At 47.3% G+C, this 16670-nt stretch overlaps 1 protein-coding gene across 7 annotated transcripts in view; it reads left to right on the top strand.

Annotated features, from left to right (window-relative positions):
- LOC135377519 (nucleolysin TIAR-like) overlaps positions 1-16670 on the top strand; it is a 231867-nt gene that overhangs the window by 191867 nt on the left and 23330 nt on the right. For all 7 annotated transcript variants that reach the window (XM_064609993.1, XM_064609996.1, XM_064609992.1 and 4 more), the window contains one exon: positions 9013-9100. In XM_064609993.1, coding sequence (XP_064466063.1) covers positions 9013-9100 — 88 coding nt within the window. The remainder of the gene's footprint in view (positions 1-9012; positions 9101-16670) is intronic.

Genomic DNA, 16670 nt, shown 5'->3' with positions numbered 1-16670 from the left:
CGTCGTAGCCTCAAACGGGATTATACATTAGTAATACGAGCCGCAATAGTGTAAGTGTAGGCCCGAACATGAGCGGTAAAGATGAAACGTTTTGGCGACACACTTTTTCTTGGACGCTCGCCTAGCATGCTCGGCCGCATAATCTATCAGCGATATTTTTAACGGCATAATCTCGTGTCGCCCGCAGTAAATGTCCCTGACCGATGAATAATGGAAGGTGTAACAGGGGTGTAAACTGGTGGCATGTGCTGCACGTTGTTGAACGAGTTGAGTAACCGCGGGTCATTCGTAGGCTCCTCCCACCCCGAGCTCCTCGGCCAATGAGACGTGGACGGTGGAGAATTGATCGACCGAAAGGGTTGGTGTGTGCCGCCCGCCCCCGATCGATTGCGAGGACCGTGCGTCCAACAGGTGTCTCGGCCCCTGTCTCAGGTCCTTTGTTTGTCGCACTGTCTTTTTCCCATGCGACATGCGGTGTCGGCAGCATGTTCTCCACACGTGCGTTTTGCTTCGTTGAGCTCGTGTTTGTCGGCTGAGTTTTCCTTTCCTGTCCGAATATTTTTGCAAACTCTAAACCGGGAAAGTCGTGACACCTTGCTTCACAGTTTGACATCAACCACTGTCATTGCAACCCCCTGTAGTTCACTTGCAATTCCTCCGGGACAAGCATTATACCACACGCTATACGTGTTAACGACTGATTTATTTTTACTCACTTACACTATGGGGGAGAATACAGTATCTAACATGTGTCCTTTACCTTCGTGTTTTCGAGATTGCGTTCTCACCAAAGTATCAAGCTTTCATACTTAAAGGGGTTGTGGTTCAGTACATGATACATGCGTTGCACTGCACGTCAGAGCTTGACCGCCATTCGCGTTGGCTATCGTAAGCACGTGACCTGCCCCGCGCTGCCTCACTGGCGGGAGACGCCTACCGTGATGTCAGGTTTCGGTATTGGCGATGCCGCTTATTTTGTAGGCTACGTGTATTGTACTCTTCACCCGTAAAATTTTGAAAGCAGATTTTCATCGATGCATATTCGTTTACCTGGGCGAACTTGGGACGAAACGTCGCATCCCTTTTAATGTACCACGATTAAGCTTGGTATAGAGGTGATTTTGCACGCTATATCCCGATCCCAATGGCTCTGCGTCCTAGCACAGACTGTCGTCTCCAAGGTATAATCGAATGCACCTCACAGCAACCATCAAGTCGCATCTCCCCATTGTTGTCCGAGTGTATCACTGCTGTTTCCGTCCATCCGTCCCCAAAAGTTTGAATGGAAACGGAAATGGCGGCCTCTGTCTTTGTTGTAGCGGCTGGCGACAGGGGATCCCGGCCTTTTCTTTCGTCCGTCTTTTCTCCGCAATCTTAGAGACGTTAGGGGATGATGTTTGTTTCTGCTGCTGCTTAAGAGACGACCTTGCGTTTAAAATTACGGCTCCCCGCTAGGCTGCCTTCGATTAAAGGCTCCGCGGGACCGTTGTCGTCGTCGTCACTACGACTCTGTCGTCCTCGTCTTGCTGTCGTTCCTCTGGATGAAGAAAACGAAATGGGAGGATTTTGGGAAGAACGGCGATGATGGCCTGCGAGGGAGAATTCCTGCGGGTCCTAATGTTTCGTGTTTGGCAGAAGCGCCCGGACAAAACATCTTATTCCCTGAAGGGGAATTATGATTCCCAAAGGGGTCTCCCCAGGGTAGTACTGGTTATAGAAAAGTTATAGTTGTGGTGATGGTCAGTTAGCAATAAAACCGTGATGCACTGGAATGTCGATGGTTTTGTCTTGGTGTGCCTTCTTTCACACATCCTCAGGAAGCAAAAATACAATTGCCTCACCAAATTGCTCTTCTAAAACCAGTGCATAAGGGGTCACCGGAAGAGCTGTTTCCGTAACGCTTGCTTCCTTCCGTCTCTGGCACCGAACCTGACAAATATTCCATAATATTATAGAAATGCTAGTTGCTGCCTCGAAGTGTCCTGTCAACAAATGGCTGGTCGCATGGCACAGCGGCGAACCCTGGGTAGGTTCTGTTGGCGTTCTGCCTTCGCTCCAGTGGGAAAAAAAATTACTTGAGTGTGCAGAAAGGAGCGCAGCGAAATCGAGGTACTATGTTATGCCGAACCAACTTCTGAGAACGTCCGTATGTACCATAGCTTCCCTTCGCCTATGGACATCCCCGAAGTCTTTTTAAGACAGAGGGGAGGGTTGGCGACTCCCTCGTCTGGGGTTACCCTGAAGTGGAGCACTGCACGGACCGCATTCTTAGGCCCAAGCCCGACCTTCCTTCGATTTACCTGCTCGGGCCCGGCTCAGCGGCTCCATACCCTGCCCTGGCCCCAAGAATTTCTGCGTTTCCCTGAGAAATATTCTGTAAATGTTGACCGTGGCTAAGTAACAGGGGGCTAACACAGGCTCGGGCCCGTCCCGAGCCCATAATAGTCAAGCCCGAGTGCAGCCCAGATCCGCAAAAAAAGGGTTTTCCCAAAAAAAAAAAAAAAAAGGTTTCCCGACCCGCAGGCCGGGGTCCGAATTTCGGAGAAGCCCGTCCTGCTTGACCACTTTGTAACCTTGAACTACCCTACCTGTTATGGCAAAAGAAAAAGAAATACATGTTTTGCACTGGATTGCTTGGGCATTGCTCAGATGTTGCTCTGCTTTCTCTGGTGCATACATAACATCCTGAACACTGAATTCGCATTGCAAAAAGCAAGAAAAATCACCATCAACATCTTTTAGCACTGTCTTGGCACAGCATGACCTCCGTTGCTGTTGCGTCATTAAGCGTCAATTTACCTTCGCAAATTTTGCCGAAGGCAAGGAGTGGCTCCCGGTCATAGCTTCTAGACTTCCGCTCAACAGAAACTGGTTTTCTACAAAAAGATGACAAACTGGCTGCCAAACGTATCTTGGCACATATTTCATTTCTATCGACTTTACTGCAATGCAACAGTCCCCGACTGCAGTTACACACCTTTCACGTAATAGGCCAACATGAAGAAAAGGATGAGGTTGAACGTCGTTTCATTGTACATTCTTACGAGGGCGATTCAAGTGAGACTGGCAAAATGTGTGAATAAATACGAGGGCTCGGTAGAGCGCCATTGCAGCGTGCTACTCTAAGGTACGGCGGTACTAGAACACGTAGCCAACCAAGGAGGAAGGAAAACTAATGGCAAATTCGGGTGGTAATTTCGTGGCAACTTCTTTTTGCCATATCCCGCCTGTTCTCGCCAGTTTTGCCAGATCTCGCATGTTCGCGTGGGGCTTTCCGAGCGCCAGGAATTTGCCACCTGGCACTTTTTTTTTTTTTTTTTTTTCGCCCGTCCCCGATGCAATCGGGCAGCGGGTTGCCCAACTATATCCGGTGTCGTCACATCCGTACCGCGAGGGCCCTCATTGGCCAACACGTCGAAGTTCACGTGAGTTAAGGCTGGTTTAGAGTCCGACGTAGTCTTCGCCCATCGCCGCCCGCGTTCCGCGCCGACAGCTAGCGTTCGCTACGCGCGCTTCCACATCCTACCGGGATCATAGCCCGAGGCGATTCGGCGCAGCGAAAACGAAAACACTGCGGGATATTTTCACATTTTGTAGTTGTAAAGCAGTCATACTGGCAACTGTACCCGTGTCTTAGAATCCGATTAAAGACCGTCCGTGTTCCCATCGTTGGCACTGTTATGTCTGTACGTAACTATTGCAATATGCGGTTGGTGCCCCCAAACATGGACACTGAATTGAAGAAGACAGTCGCACGTCTTCCCAGCTGTTCTCCTTCTTTTGCTTGTCTCCATAGTCCATCCGACGTGTATTATATAGGCACGGATGTTCCTTAAAGGGACCATGAAAAGATATTTGACAAACCCACAATCATTGTTAATTAGTTCCCCTGTACTAAAGTATTCACTCTGTGAAATATGAAGTTGAAAGTCGTACAAATAGCGAAAATATTGTATATTTACCACAGGCGTGAACGGCAGCTGCTACGGCCCGCCTCCGAAGTGAACTGGCCGTGACATCATACACAGAACATGTTGCCGATTCGCGGACGGGCTTTTGCGAGCAAAGTGTAAATTTTTCAAACAAGCTTGCATACTTTGTCATGAAATATGTTTTAATTTGACTTGGAGACAAGATTGTAACTAACCGTTGACACAGAATCCTACGAGAAATGTAATATAGCCGTTGACTGTCAGCATGGTTACCGGAGCACGTTTTCCTCTTTGAACTTCTTCTTCGTCAGAACATACCTTCGTCGGTGACATTCTACGAGCTGCTGCGTACCGAACGATCCATAGACGCTGTATGTGTCACATAACCTCTTCCTCCATTGCTGATAATTTGCCTTTCGCCATATTTCAAGTGATTTCGACGGGAGATGTACAACGTCGTGGTTGTCCAAACAGAAACCATGCACCCACGTGGTCCGGCGGGGTGTGTCCTCCTCGTCGTTCACAGTTGGCTGAGAGGATTGGATGGCGGTGACGTAAGCCCACTTCGAAGGCATATATTCAGCGGTCACGCCCTGCTATTTTTGTCTGATAACTGCGCCCCCGTTGTACTGAATACGGTTAAAAGTCGATGTGTGTACGATAGTGATGGATCATGAGAACGGTTTCTTGCAGAGTACTCGGAATTCTCGAAAATCATTTCATGGTCCCTTTAACAGCTTCGATCAAAAGCTCAACGAAATGCGAGTCCACCGGAGCTCACGCCGCTCTGCTGGCACAGCTCGCTGGCCACCGTCAGATGTATTGCATTGGTTTACCCCCCCCCCCCCCTCCCGACGGCGTAGTTTGGTTTTTCTTTTCCTGTTCTTTTCTTCTTTTTCTTTCTTCTTTTCCCGTTCTTTTCTTCTTTTTCTTTCTTCTTTTCCCGTTCTTTTCTTCTTTTTCTTTCTTCTTTTCATTTCTTCTCCTTTCCTTTTCCTCTGCTTTCTTCTTCTCCTTTTCTTTTCTTATTTTCCCTTTCTTCCACTTTTCTCCTTCTTTCTTCCCCTTTTCGTTTCTTATTTTTCTTTTCGTCCCCTTTTCTTTCCTTCCCCTTCCCTTGCCTTGGAATAGCAAGCCGACCTTCGTCTGGCTGACCTTTCCTTTCTTTTCTTAATACACATATCCCCCCCCCCCCCCCCCCGACGGCGGCTCACGTATCGCGCGTTGCCACCACGCCGCGCTTCGCCGAGTGTCGTCGAACTATGAACTCACCGGCGGTGGCTCACGATGCGCGGCCGTGCGCTGCGCGTCGTTACGCCCCGCTCCGTCGGACTCTAAACCAGCCTTTAGCAGACAACGAAGCCCGAAGATGAGCGACCGCGGTGGCCCTAGCGTGATCAAAGCAGATAAAACCGCTAGATTCCTGGTACTCATGTTCGAGTGGCAACGGTCAGGTGACCCAGCGCGGGCGCCGACCTAGCAATTTCCGAGCGCCAGACCGTCTAGCCATGAAATGACCACCCGAATTCGCCATATGGAGTGCGTGTGACGCCAACCCGCGTGATTCCGGAATGTCGGGTGAGGGGAATCAACTGGGACAAGCAATTCTCCTCTCCCGCATGCTTTCTGTACTTCCCGTTTGTGTCGAACAGATTGCTATCAATTAATACTGCGGTGCTCGCTGTGGAGACAATGAAAACGTAAGATGCGACATTCTTGAAACCAAATTAAACGATATTGAACAGATAGCGCGAACAAGAACATGCATCGTCTGATAGCATTCCGTTCGAGCCCGCGTACCTTTTCACTTTTTTTGTTCCCCAGTCAAACTTTCAGCGTCATTGTTTCTCCTAAAAGTTCACAGCACGTGCAGCGGCACTGCTAGGAAATTGATTGCATCACATGTCCGTCAGCTTAGCAATCCCATTCCTCGTATCTACGCCGGCAGCTAAATTATTTGTTTCAGTTGTGGCGACGTCTCACCGCAGATCCGGTCACCTGATCTATATGACGTGCACCATGTGCCGTCACTTGCACTACACTTTCGTGATTCGAAAAGAAACGGCGTTGCTCCCACCTTAGTTTTCCTTCCTCCTCCGAGCCAGCTTTCGTTTTAGACCCAGTGTTGCCCGCATGCAACGTAGTTTTCTCTCCCGTAATTTTCAATTTTAATTTTCTGAGAAAAGTACGAGCGCAATTTGGACCAAAGATCGTGACCTAAGAGTTCTGTGAGCCCAGCCTATGGAATTGGTAAATCATTGCACCTCTACTGGTTTACGGTACCCTTAAGGATATTTTCTTTGTATTTTTGCGTGGCTATGAGGCTATGGCAAAGGATATGCAAAATAGCGCGACCCATTGCAAACGCCAGTAAGAGACACTATTATAAGGACAGCTTCCCCGTGGCATCTCTCTAAACATGGTTACGTTTACCGATCACGAATACTGTACCTTCCCTTGGTTAAAAAAAAAAAACACTTTTATGGCAAATGCTTTGAGCCCACGATCAAACTGCTTCGTGGCAGTCCCACGACCAGTGGGTGGAGAAGCTTCACAAAATGAACGAGAGGTGACGCTTTCATTTTGCATAGCGTCTATTAGACGCCGCTGCAGTAAATTTGGAGACAACTGCACCATTCCGCTGATGCATGGGATTCTTAGGTGGACCCGACACATCCATCTGCTTAGACCTGCTTGTGCGCGCTCGTAATCGTCACCTCCGTTGTTTTGGGGGAGCTAATCGGTAATAATGTTCATTGCCGCCTTGGAAGTCTGATGACACTGCGCGCGACGCTGTAACGGCACACTACTTTAATCGGGTCTTACTTTAATTTGCCTGTGGCTCTCGCGCTGTTGTTCGCGAACAGGTCGTTTGCGTTAATATGCTGGGATAGGTTCACCGCTCTGGAGCCCCAAATTATCTGCGTTAATTATCCACAAAGGGAGTCCGCGCTCCACTCCTTAGGGCGACCAAGTTTTCGCTGCGGGTGATGACTACGTAGAGTGTGTCAGATGGCTTTTAACGTGCGGACGGACTCTGCTTGTCTTGTCTGGTTCCACGTGAACTGTCGTCTTCGTATAAAGTATCGTTTCGATGACTCCAGTTGCGCGCGTGTTTGGGTAATCTGCTGGACGTGTGGGAAACTGCTAACATTTGCATGCAGACACAGGGGAGCTGTGTAGCTGGGAGAGTTATGGAAGTCGAATGACGTTTGAATGCCGCTTCTGTTGCGTAGCGGTGTCGCCTCACAGTCAAATATGTCTGCCAGAATACAAGGAAAGGGATACCGTCCATCCCGTCACAGAAAATCCGAAGATTATGTCCGAGACAATAGCGAGTTTTAGTATATCGTGCGCTGTCGCTTTTCCGCGCATAAGGGATAGCGTGGTGGTTCTGCGCAATGCGCGAAGCTCTCTTTATGTTGTGCGCGTGCGCAGGACCACCAACGCTATCCCTCACGTACGCAAAGGCCATAGCGTACGATATACTAAAACTCACTATTCATGTGTGTCGAACTGTACTGTTCTGTGTTTACTGATACAGTCGTGACATGTATTCGTATTTAGTCCGCTTGTGTCTGTTGTGCATGGCATGCGCGCGACATTTGGCCGTTAGCGGGTGAGCGGGGCTTCCACTCCGCTGCGCGCTGTCTGAACGGAGTGAGACGCGAGCCGGTCCACACTACCGGGTGTCAAGATGGCCGCCCTCGTCGTCTTTTGCTGCTGCTGAGGGCGATGCGTCTCAGCAGCGGCTCCGGAAGCGTTTTCGGATCGACGAGGATCCTGTAGGGCACTCCAGAAGTTCACAAGTGAACCCGGGGCAGACAGCTTCAAGCGCAAATTTATTGTTTACAAGAAGCTTGCACCAAAGTCGACCCAGTCTTGGCTATTGGAAAGCCGAACGGCCTCTTTTTAATATTCAGGTTTGTCATGAAAGCAACAGTCGTGGAATTAGTTTCAAATATAATGAAAACGGTAATAATAAACAGTACCGCCTTGCTTTCACTGGAAAAAGCTTAGCTAATCACTTACATTCGTTCTACTACTTCCCGTCTACAAAGACAGAGAGCGCCGTTAGCGGTGCGAAACGGAAAAAGAGATGATCGCCCTGCTAAAACCAATTTTCTTACCACCGCTCCGCTCGCGCTCAGCGGATCACCGTAAGCGGAGCGGAACGTCAAGACGGTCATTAGTGAGTGCCTTTGCGTACGTAAGGGATAACGTTGGTGGTTCTGCGCACGCTTAAAACAAAGAGCTTCGCGCATCATTGCGCAGAAACACTACGCTATCCCTTACCTACGTAAAGGCGATAGCGTACGATGCACTAAAACTCTAATAGTGAGTAGTAGACCGTTGGTAACATGGCTTTCGAACTACCGTGTCTACCGCACCCAATCAACTGATAAGATTCTGAATCATGCACGCTGCCATTGGTTCCGGTAGGTACGGTGACGTTATCAATGGTCTACTAACACCCACTAATTATTTATTTGACTGTTCTCCGAATCCCTTACGATGTCTTATGTCCATCAACGGAGCGCGGTTGTCCTCAGAGTCGCCGAGACACAGACGCTTGCGTCGGAAAGGGTGTGTAAGACTGGTCAGGTGTCGTGACTTTGAGCGACTTTCCTGATCTCCATGCCGTATTGGAAATCCACCGTAGGCAACAAGGACACAATTAATACGTTTATTAACTCGGCTGCCCACAACAAAGAAGCCAGGGCTGGTAGGCATCTACCAGCCAAGTTCACTTCCGGAGCCTGGTACGAGCCACGATGTTTCTGCGGAACGGGAAATCCGTCGTCCATTTTCACAGTCCAAGTTCGATGCAGTGATATCACCCTATCCGCCTCCCTATCTCATGGCATCGGCACCTCGTAGTGGCCGTGACATGTTGGCACATTGTATGTGTGTGTGGTACTAAACGCCGAATCAACCATGCGCCGGAGTGTTGGTATCTGCATTGTGCTCTGCTTTCCCCCTATAGGCATTAGCCTAATTCGCGTATAAATTCTACACATGTGTGTCCTGCATTTCAGCTGTGTGTCATAACACGATTTTTCGTTTTCTTCTTTTGCAGAACACTATCATATTTTCGTTGGAGATCTGAGTCCTGAAATAGAAACAACTCAACTTAGGGATGCCTTCGCGCCCTTTGGAGAAATATCGTAAGTACGGTTCTGACTGCGCGTCCGTTTTTTGGTTCTTAAAATGAGCTCCACTTCTTGTGATAAACTAAATGCGTTCTTGAGATTGATTCTCCCCGGATCTACAAAGTGCGGTTTATGTGTGTTCCCTATTTTTTGTTATTACCCAAGTTATGAGCTTATTATTTTCAGAGCTGAGTTGTGGCACCTATCTAAATTTCTCAATTGGCGTTGCGCACAGACGAAATTTCGTTACTTTAGGACGGTACAAAATGTTTAAGTAAAGAGAAAGTTGAGACTGTTTTGACAGTTTATTTTCAGTAACTTCGGGGCTGTTTCGTCAGCTCAAACAACGCCTCCTTTTTTATTAGTAGTCACAATGTCACGGATGAATCTTGCCGAAGATCAAATTACATATTAAATCTTAGGTTGTATGCGCTAGGCTAAATGCTGACCGCCCAAACGCTCCCGTACGCGGTACGAAGGTCAATAGTTGGTTGTCCTACATACCGAACGGAGAGCGAAAACATGAAAACAACGCCGGACGCTCTGGACCCGCCGGACAGCGCCGGCTGACCCGGAAAACACCGGACTGAGCTCGCCCGGTGTTTTTGTCATTTCTCTTTCAGTTCAGTGTGTAGGAAGGTTGTTTTTAGAAAGCCGCACAGCATGACTTGTATGGCTGTTGAATACACATGCCGCTTGCTTGACTATTGACCATATGGCAGTGATAGAACATCTTTACTATGTTGTGGAGACGAGCGGTAATCATATGATTGGAATATGAAGCTGTGAACTGTGTGATTATCTCATTAAAACGCCAGTTGTTTACTTTTCCTTACGCGCCAATAGACAAACGTGATAGGCTTTTAACGTTTAACTGACTTTTGATAATGGCCAATATCGATCATCGCGGTATTCACCGGGAAACGAAACATCTTTTCTCACCCGTTACTGCGTGATAGTTATCTGCAGAAACGGCGGCTGTTTTGCTAATTTCTAGCGCCTGTAATTCGTGCCAGCTAGGACACACATGTCGCGATAACGCAACTGGAGAGCGCATTCCTCGTTAATGACCTTCAGCAGCTTACTTGGGCGACCCCTTCGATCTTGGGAAGTCGTACGGTTCACACTACGAAAACGAATGTTCTAATTTGCCGCAGCAGCGTTGGACTCAAGCTGTGGGGTTGCGTGGCGTGAATTGCTCACGTTTGGCGGTTGTCATTAAACGCGCGGCTTACGGAAAACAAATTAGCTCGTTCTCAATAATACGGTTACTGTGTCATGTTGCTAGGCCGCGTGGCTCACGTCCGCCCGATTTTTAGGTCTTCGCTCTTCGACGGCTGGTGACCACCTTTGAATCGGCGCAAACCCGCTCCCATCGTGATTTCATTACTGAAAGTGCTACGTTGTATGCTGCCAGTGGGAAGCTCCGAAAAATGACCCGTAAATTGATTGAACCGATGGCGTTGTCTTCGGAGTTTGTTAGAGATTCCCTTAATGCCCCATAACTTTTCGCGCGGATGGTTTGAACTTGCTTTTGTTGGGTACTCTAACGCCCGTGTGTAAGTATGGCGGCACTAAAAATTGGGGGAAACGAAGGAAATCGTCGGAGTTTGACCTTGTCTGAAACGGCTGTAGTGACCCGTTTCCTGCGAGGAAATGGTCGCTCACTAATTCCTATTCAAGTTCGTATCGCAATTTCAAACGCACGCACGCCATTTTGAGCACATAAACCCCATAACGAAATTATGGTTGCGAGGGCCCGGCACTTTATGCGGTCAAAGTTTTGAACCATTATTTCGAGGTGCGTGAATGCAACTGAATTATTGGTACTTGGGATATTATAAATAGGTATTTGCCTCCAGTGCATAGCTGGACAGCGGCACCCCGTACTGTGACACCCCCTTAGAATGCGCCTTTCACATTTCGTTGTGAAAGGACGGACGAAACCCATAGCGTTATTGTACGCCTTGTTGCGTCGCGACTGCCGTTCTGCAAAGCCCACACTTCCGGAATATTCGAGTAATTTCAACCCGTCCAGGCGTTTCGCGGGCCTGAAAGCTCCCCTTTCTAAACATGCGTTTGGTTGGATGCCCATCTTTGGCGCGATTTGTTGCGTGCAGACTCGCCTATGAAACGGTTGCACGCAACAAAACAAAAATCTGAAAAGAAGCGCACAGCAAGGACGATTTTGGGGACGCCATGCTCTGTTTCCCCTCAACAAAATTGGACATGGTGTTGGAAACCCAGTGAGGCAATGGTTTGCAACCGATTGACTGCTTTCACTCGTGCCATTGGTAGCGTATGCCAATGTGGTCGTCTTTTATGCATTCGAGAACTTTTTCCAGGGACGGGAACCGGGCAGGGGAATCGTTTAACGGGAACGTGGGGGAGGAAGAGCCGCTTCTTTGTCTGCCCCCCTCCCATTTTTTTTTGTTTGCTTTGGCACTGCAGAAAATGGCGTTTGGTTTTGCTTCTCTACCTTTTTCTCTCCCGCCTATTATGCGATGTGTAAAGAAAAGTGGCACGGAAAGAGCACGCTTACAATTGTGACTAATGTCGCCATCTCAAAAGACTCGAAATAGAAAGAAAGAAAAACGTCGCCACGGCTCGTTTTTTTGGCATCCGATGACACGAAAATTCGCATAAAAGACCATCTCTTTTTTAATCGTCTCCAGCAAAACATCGGAACAAAATACAGCGCTTTTCACTTGTCGCGGATTCGCAGTCGTTTCAGTGTCCGCTCTTGTGCTGCGAGAGAGCCCAAACCCGTTCCATGAGAGAGCGGATGGTGCCCTATGTTATGCCACCTCTAACACGCATCTCTCGCTGTTCCACAGAGCGCTTTTCATCCGCAAAACTGTGCTCGAGTGCCTTTTCGGAGTTTCCGGAGCTACTTTGACTGTATCTGTCGAAGTATGCGGCTCCGCGCTAAAAGTAAATAAGAAGAATGTCGCGTTGCAAACAGAATGTGTGCGACCACTGAATTTGAGTAATGATAATGGGTCCTTTTTTTACACTAAATGAACTATGGTTCGGTTTTCTTTTCTTTTTTTTTTTTTTGTAGTGTGTGTCTATGAGATGAGTGTGATTATTGGTGATAGCATTCTAGTAGTTTGACTGGTACAGATGGCTCCAGCCGTGGAAGGTAACCTCGGTTTTTGTCACTCTTTTGGCATTGCATTTGAAGTAGCGAGGCATCGCGACTGTGCGCTCGCTCACTGCTCGCTTCCTTTCTCCCCCTAGCGTCGAGGCCCGGACTCGCTCGTGGGGTTGCTCTTGAAGGCGCCCAATGGGTGTCCCGTTGGTATTGTGGCACGTAGGCACATGTTTTATTGTGTCTTTTTCATTATTCCCTCTTTTTTCATTATCTTTATATATATATATATACCTTTTTCACGTAACATTGTGTTTCGCTTTGATTTGCTTTTTTACGCTTTTGTTACTTCTCCTTTTCTCATTCCTTTTTTGCATTTTATTACTCTCTTTGTTACTAACCCGGAGTGGCTTCAGAGGTAAGGGAGCCGCTACCGCGCTTTTGGGGTCCGACCGATAGCCCTCTACAAAGGGCAAAGTCCTCCTCGTGTTACATCCTTACTTCGTGTCCACGCTCTCCACTAATGACTCCTTGCTCCAAGAGCTCATAAATTGTCAGGTACGTCGTCTTTTTGCGTAAACGTATTGTGGCGGATATGCTCAGCCATTCACTGGTATTTGACCTAAATTAGCCTATACACCTCATGATTAGTGTCGTGCGAATATTCCAATTTTTTTTTAATATCGAAGCGAATACTTATATGTTCGATTCGAATTCCGAATACGAATTTCGGTGTTCGATTCGAATGGAATGCCTCTTCCATACCGAATATATTAGAATAGTTGCCGCGCAAAAAGCCACGCAAGAACAGACAAAAAATCGACAGCGAAACCGCCAGAAACACTGTTTAAGTAGTAGACTCGTCCTATCCCTTTCCTTAAGCCAAAACGAGGTGGCGCAGCACTCTGTTTCATCCTCGAATGCACCACCTTCTGAATGCATACTCACAAGGATTTGGCGCTTGTATACCGCTGCAAATTAAAATATATCTGTTCTCTGCTAACGTTTCCTGTGCGTTTGCATTTTAGTTCCACCCCGCCTACGCGTGCAAACCGCTCCATTTTGCAGCTATTCGCTTCGGTTTTCAAACCACTATTCGCACGGGTCTACTCATGATCTAGCGCACAACGTCATCACAGAATTACTGGAATCTTTGAATGGAATGGAGTGCGCGGAGTAGCATCTGGTGGTGCCAAGCTTTCCAACGCCTCAGTTGATGGACTGTAGTTTTTGCGAGAGAAGGTGAAAGCCGAAGTGGTGTCTACAACGTGTCTACCCATTTTAAGGGCTGTGGTACAGCCCTTAATGTAACGTTGCAGCCTCCAAATCAAAACATCTAAAGCTCATACCACTAATGCGAGAGAGATTGTCCGTCGCAGACCTTTTCTATTATACAGGGCGAGGCATCATTTCGGCTGTTTCCTGAGAAGAAAAAGTGGTTACGTATTTATCCCGTAATACCACTTACATTTGCCACGATGGTGCCACTTTTTTTTTTCTCTCTCTCGTAAAATAACTAATAAAACTGTTCAACAACTGCAGGTACACCTGCTCCACGCGACCGTGTTTCCGCGGATGCCGACAGGTGTCAGGATTGTCATTGGTTGTGCTGGAGGCAGGAACCAGCGCTTATCGTAAGCTGTAAATATACCTGACGAGTGTAACATTTCATTGAATCTGAGACGAAACTGCAAAGGCGGAACAAGGTGCACGATACGATACGTGCTTTGTGCTGTCAGTTCCTTTATTCGTTCCGCCAGCGTTCAAGTTCTGCCTTAACCCCCAATGAAACTTTTGTTCCACCTGGGTGTTAATGCATGGGCTGTACTTACAGAGGAGGGGAACAAAAAAAAAAAAAAAAAAACATTAGTAAAATTTGTCTAAGTTGATGAATAGAGGTCAGGCCCGTGCCGTTGCTCTTTATACGGGGTGTTTTTTTTTTTATCATTTACAGATTAAAGAAAGAAAAAAGAGTAGCGCTGATGCCATTTTTGCGGGCGAGTTACGCGGCAAGGCGGACATCTTGTGGAAAACTACTGGACGACTAATTCCCTAAAATTCGTCAATTCACTTCTTAATTAGATGTTTTCGCGAAAATGTGAGACAGCAGAATTGGAGGTAATCGTTATTTGAATCCACCCTCCTCTTTTCCTTTTCCTTCTTTTCCTTTTCCTTTTCTGTTTTTTTACTTTCTTTCTTTTTCTGTTTTTATCTTGAAACGAGCATGTACTTTGAGATTTAAATCTCCAAATCTTGATATGTAAATGAGCCGAAACCAGAACTACGCACTTCTTGAGCGCAGAGACGATACGACCTTCGGCTTATCTGCGCCGGAAAACCGGGTCTATCTGGCTATAAGATCAGCGCGTACTCCAATCAGCTCCATCACCACAAATCACGTGGCCCTCCGACGCGAACGCCTGTTGCTCCTTTTGCGCTCGAGAAGTGCGTGGCTTCAGTTTCGGCTCATTTTCATGGCAAAATTTAGCGATTTATATCTCAACGTACGTGCTCGTTTCAGAATATGTATAAAGAAGGTGGAGCTTCTTTTAATGACTCGTACCAATTCCACTATCTCGCGTCTTGCCGAAAACATCAAATTAATAAGTTAATTAATCTTTTGTAATTAGTAATCCAGTAGTTACATACGTTTTCCGACAGGCCGCATAAAGCACCCGTGAAAACCGCTTCTAGAGCCCGTTTGCATAGACGTTGAGTTCGAGTCTCAGACTCAATCTCAATAGCTTCGGCAGCGCTTCTCGTGCGTGCTCAATGCACTGCCAAGGCTATTGAGATTGAGTCACTCGTACTCAACTTTTATGCAAACGGGCCTAGGTAGCTCTCATAGTTATATTATAAAAACTTCTGTAAAAAATGCAAAAACGCCCTGTAGAACAGCACAGCTAAAAACTCGGTGACCTATTGGAAGGCTCACTTCTGAAGCAGTATACCAAACTATCGGTGCCAAAACAAACAAAAAAAAATCAGCTTCAACTGAATGTCTACCTTTTATCTGAAAGTGTGCCTAACATCCAATCGCAGATGTTCTCCCGTTTATGGTCTTCACGTTGCCATACAAGCTGTCCCATCGAGCCTTCTGCAAATCTCGGCCACATGCGACATTGAGGAGTATTTGAGTGCTCTACTGAGCCGCGCTCTCCATACTAAACGAGCGTACAACTACCGCTGGTGGCTTTGAATGTGGGACGGAAGTGTTTGCGGGTCAGTTATTTGGTATGGTAAGGAGCCTGTGGACCATTTGCAGTCGGTTCGCGCTGGAGAGACCCCTTCTATTTAATTGGCAGAACCCATTGCCTCGCGTCTTCCAAACACGAAAGTTCTGACGCTCAAATCTTCCTCAAGTGTTAAGTGCGCTCCCAGAGTCGTTCCCCCTGCGGCTTCTGCTTAGCAATTATCTTCCGTTTTGTTTCGATATACTTCTTTGAAATATTTGTTGAGCCTGATTTCTCCTTTGTTATAGTAACGCACGTTCCTTTTTCGTCGGTACTGCAAGTAAACGCTGAAGGTTATTGCAGAAGCTCGTCTTTTAAGGGCGAAAAATTCCGTTCAACCATTTGACATATCACGCACCGGAGTGACGTTGTTGTGTGACGCTGGGACTACAAGACAGGGAAAGCTTCAAATAACTACCCTGTGGAGTCGACTGTGAAGTGGTTGTTTCAGAGGAGTACCGAAGCGTCCCCTCTTGCACGTACTATCCATGTGGTGGTACTATCCGCACACAGAAGCTAATTGTAAAATTACTACGATATTTCGGCGGGGAGGGGGGGGGTTGAGGGATTCAAACTCCTCCCAAACCGTACCTTTGCAATCCTCCCCCCCCCCCCCTCCCTTCAATGTAAATTTCTCATAGAACCCTTCCCGAAATATTTTTCTGGCTATGCTACTAGCGAGTTTTCGTACATCGGAAGGTGTCCACAATAAAAGTTCCAGAACCATGATAAGCCAATTGCCCTGTTTCTATGAAGCGGGTGACATCACTTTGCCAAGCTTGGATTTCAAACCTTCCTTTATCGTGTCGCATCGTATCGTTTTCGTAAAGTTCTTCCAATGTTCTAAAACTCCCTTCTGTCGGAAGTTGTTCACGATAGTGGCTCCGAAAACATGAAAAGCCAATCGCGTGATTCCTTCAAAATGGCTGACACCCTATTGCTGATATTTGATTTGACAGCTCGCTTTATTGTATAGTTTTCGTTGAGCCCTTCCGATCTAGCTTAAACAGTACGTTAAATGCAGCTCTGCTCTTATTAAGGAGCAAATAGTATTGTCTTTCACTTCTTGGTGAGGGCTTAGTCTCTTGCTCAACTGTAACACAGCTTTACGATTCACAGCGTTCCAGGGAATTGAACTTCGCGGAAAATGGCGATTGTATGACGGCAAGTCGTTCTCTTATGCAGTGCAGTGGCGCCATGTTCGGTTTATTTACGAACGCGCTCTGATTCACTCACGCACTTCGTTCTTCGATTGCCG

The sequence above is a fragment of the Ornithodoros turicata genome, chromosome 1, assembly GCF_037126465.1.
Source record: "Ornithodoros turicata isolate Travis chromosome 1, ASM3712646v1, whole genome shotgun sequence".
Lineage (NCBI taxonomy): Eukaryota > Metazoa > Arthropoda > Arachnida > Ixodida > Argasidae > Ornithodoros > Ornithodoros turicata.
Note: the sequence above shows the minus strand (reverse complement) of the source record. Positions and strands in the feature narration are given on the sequence as shown.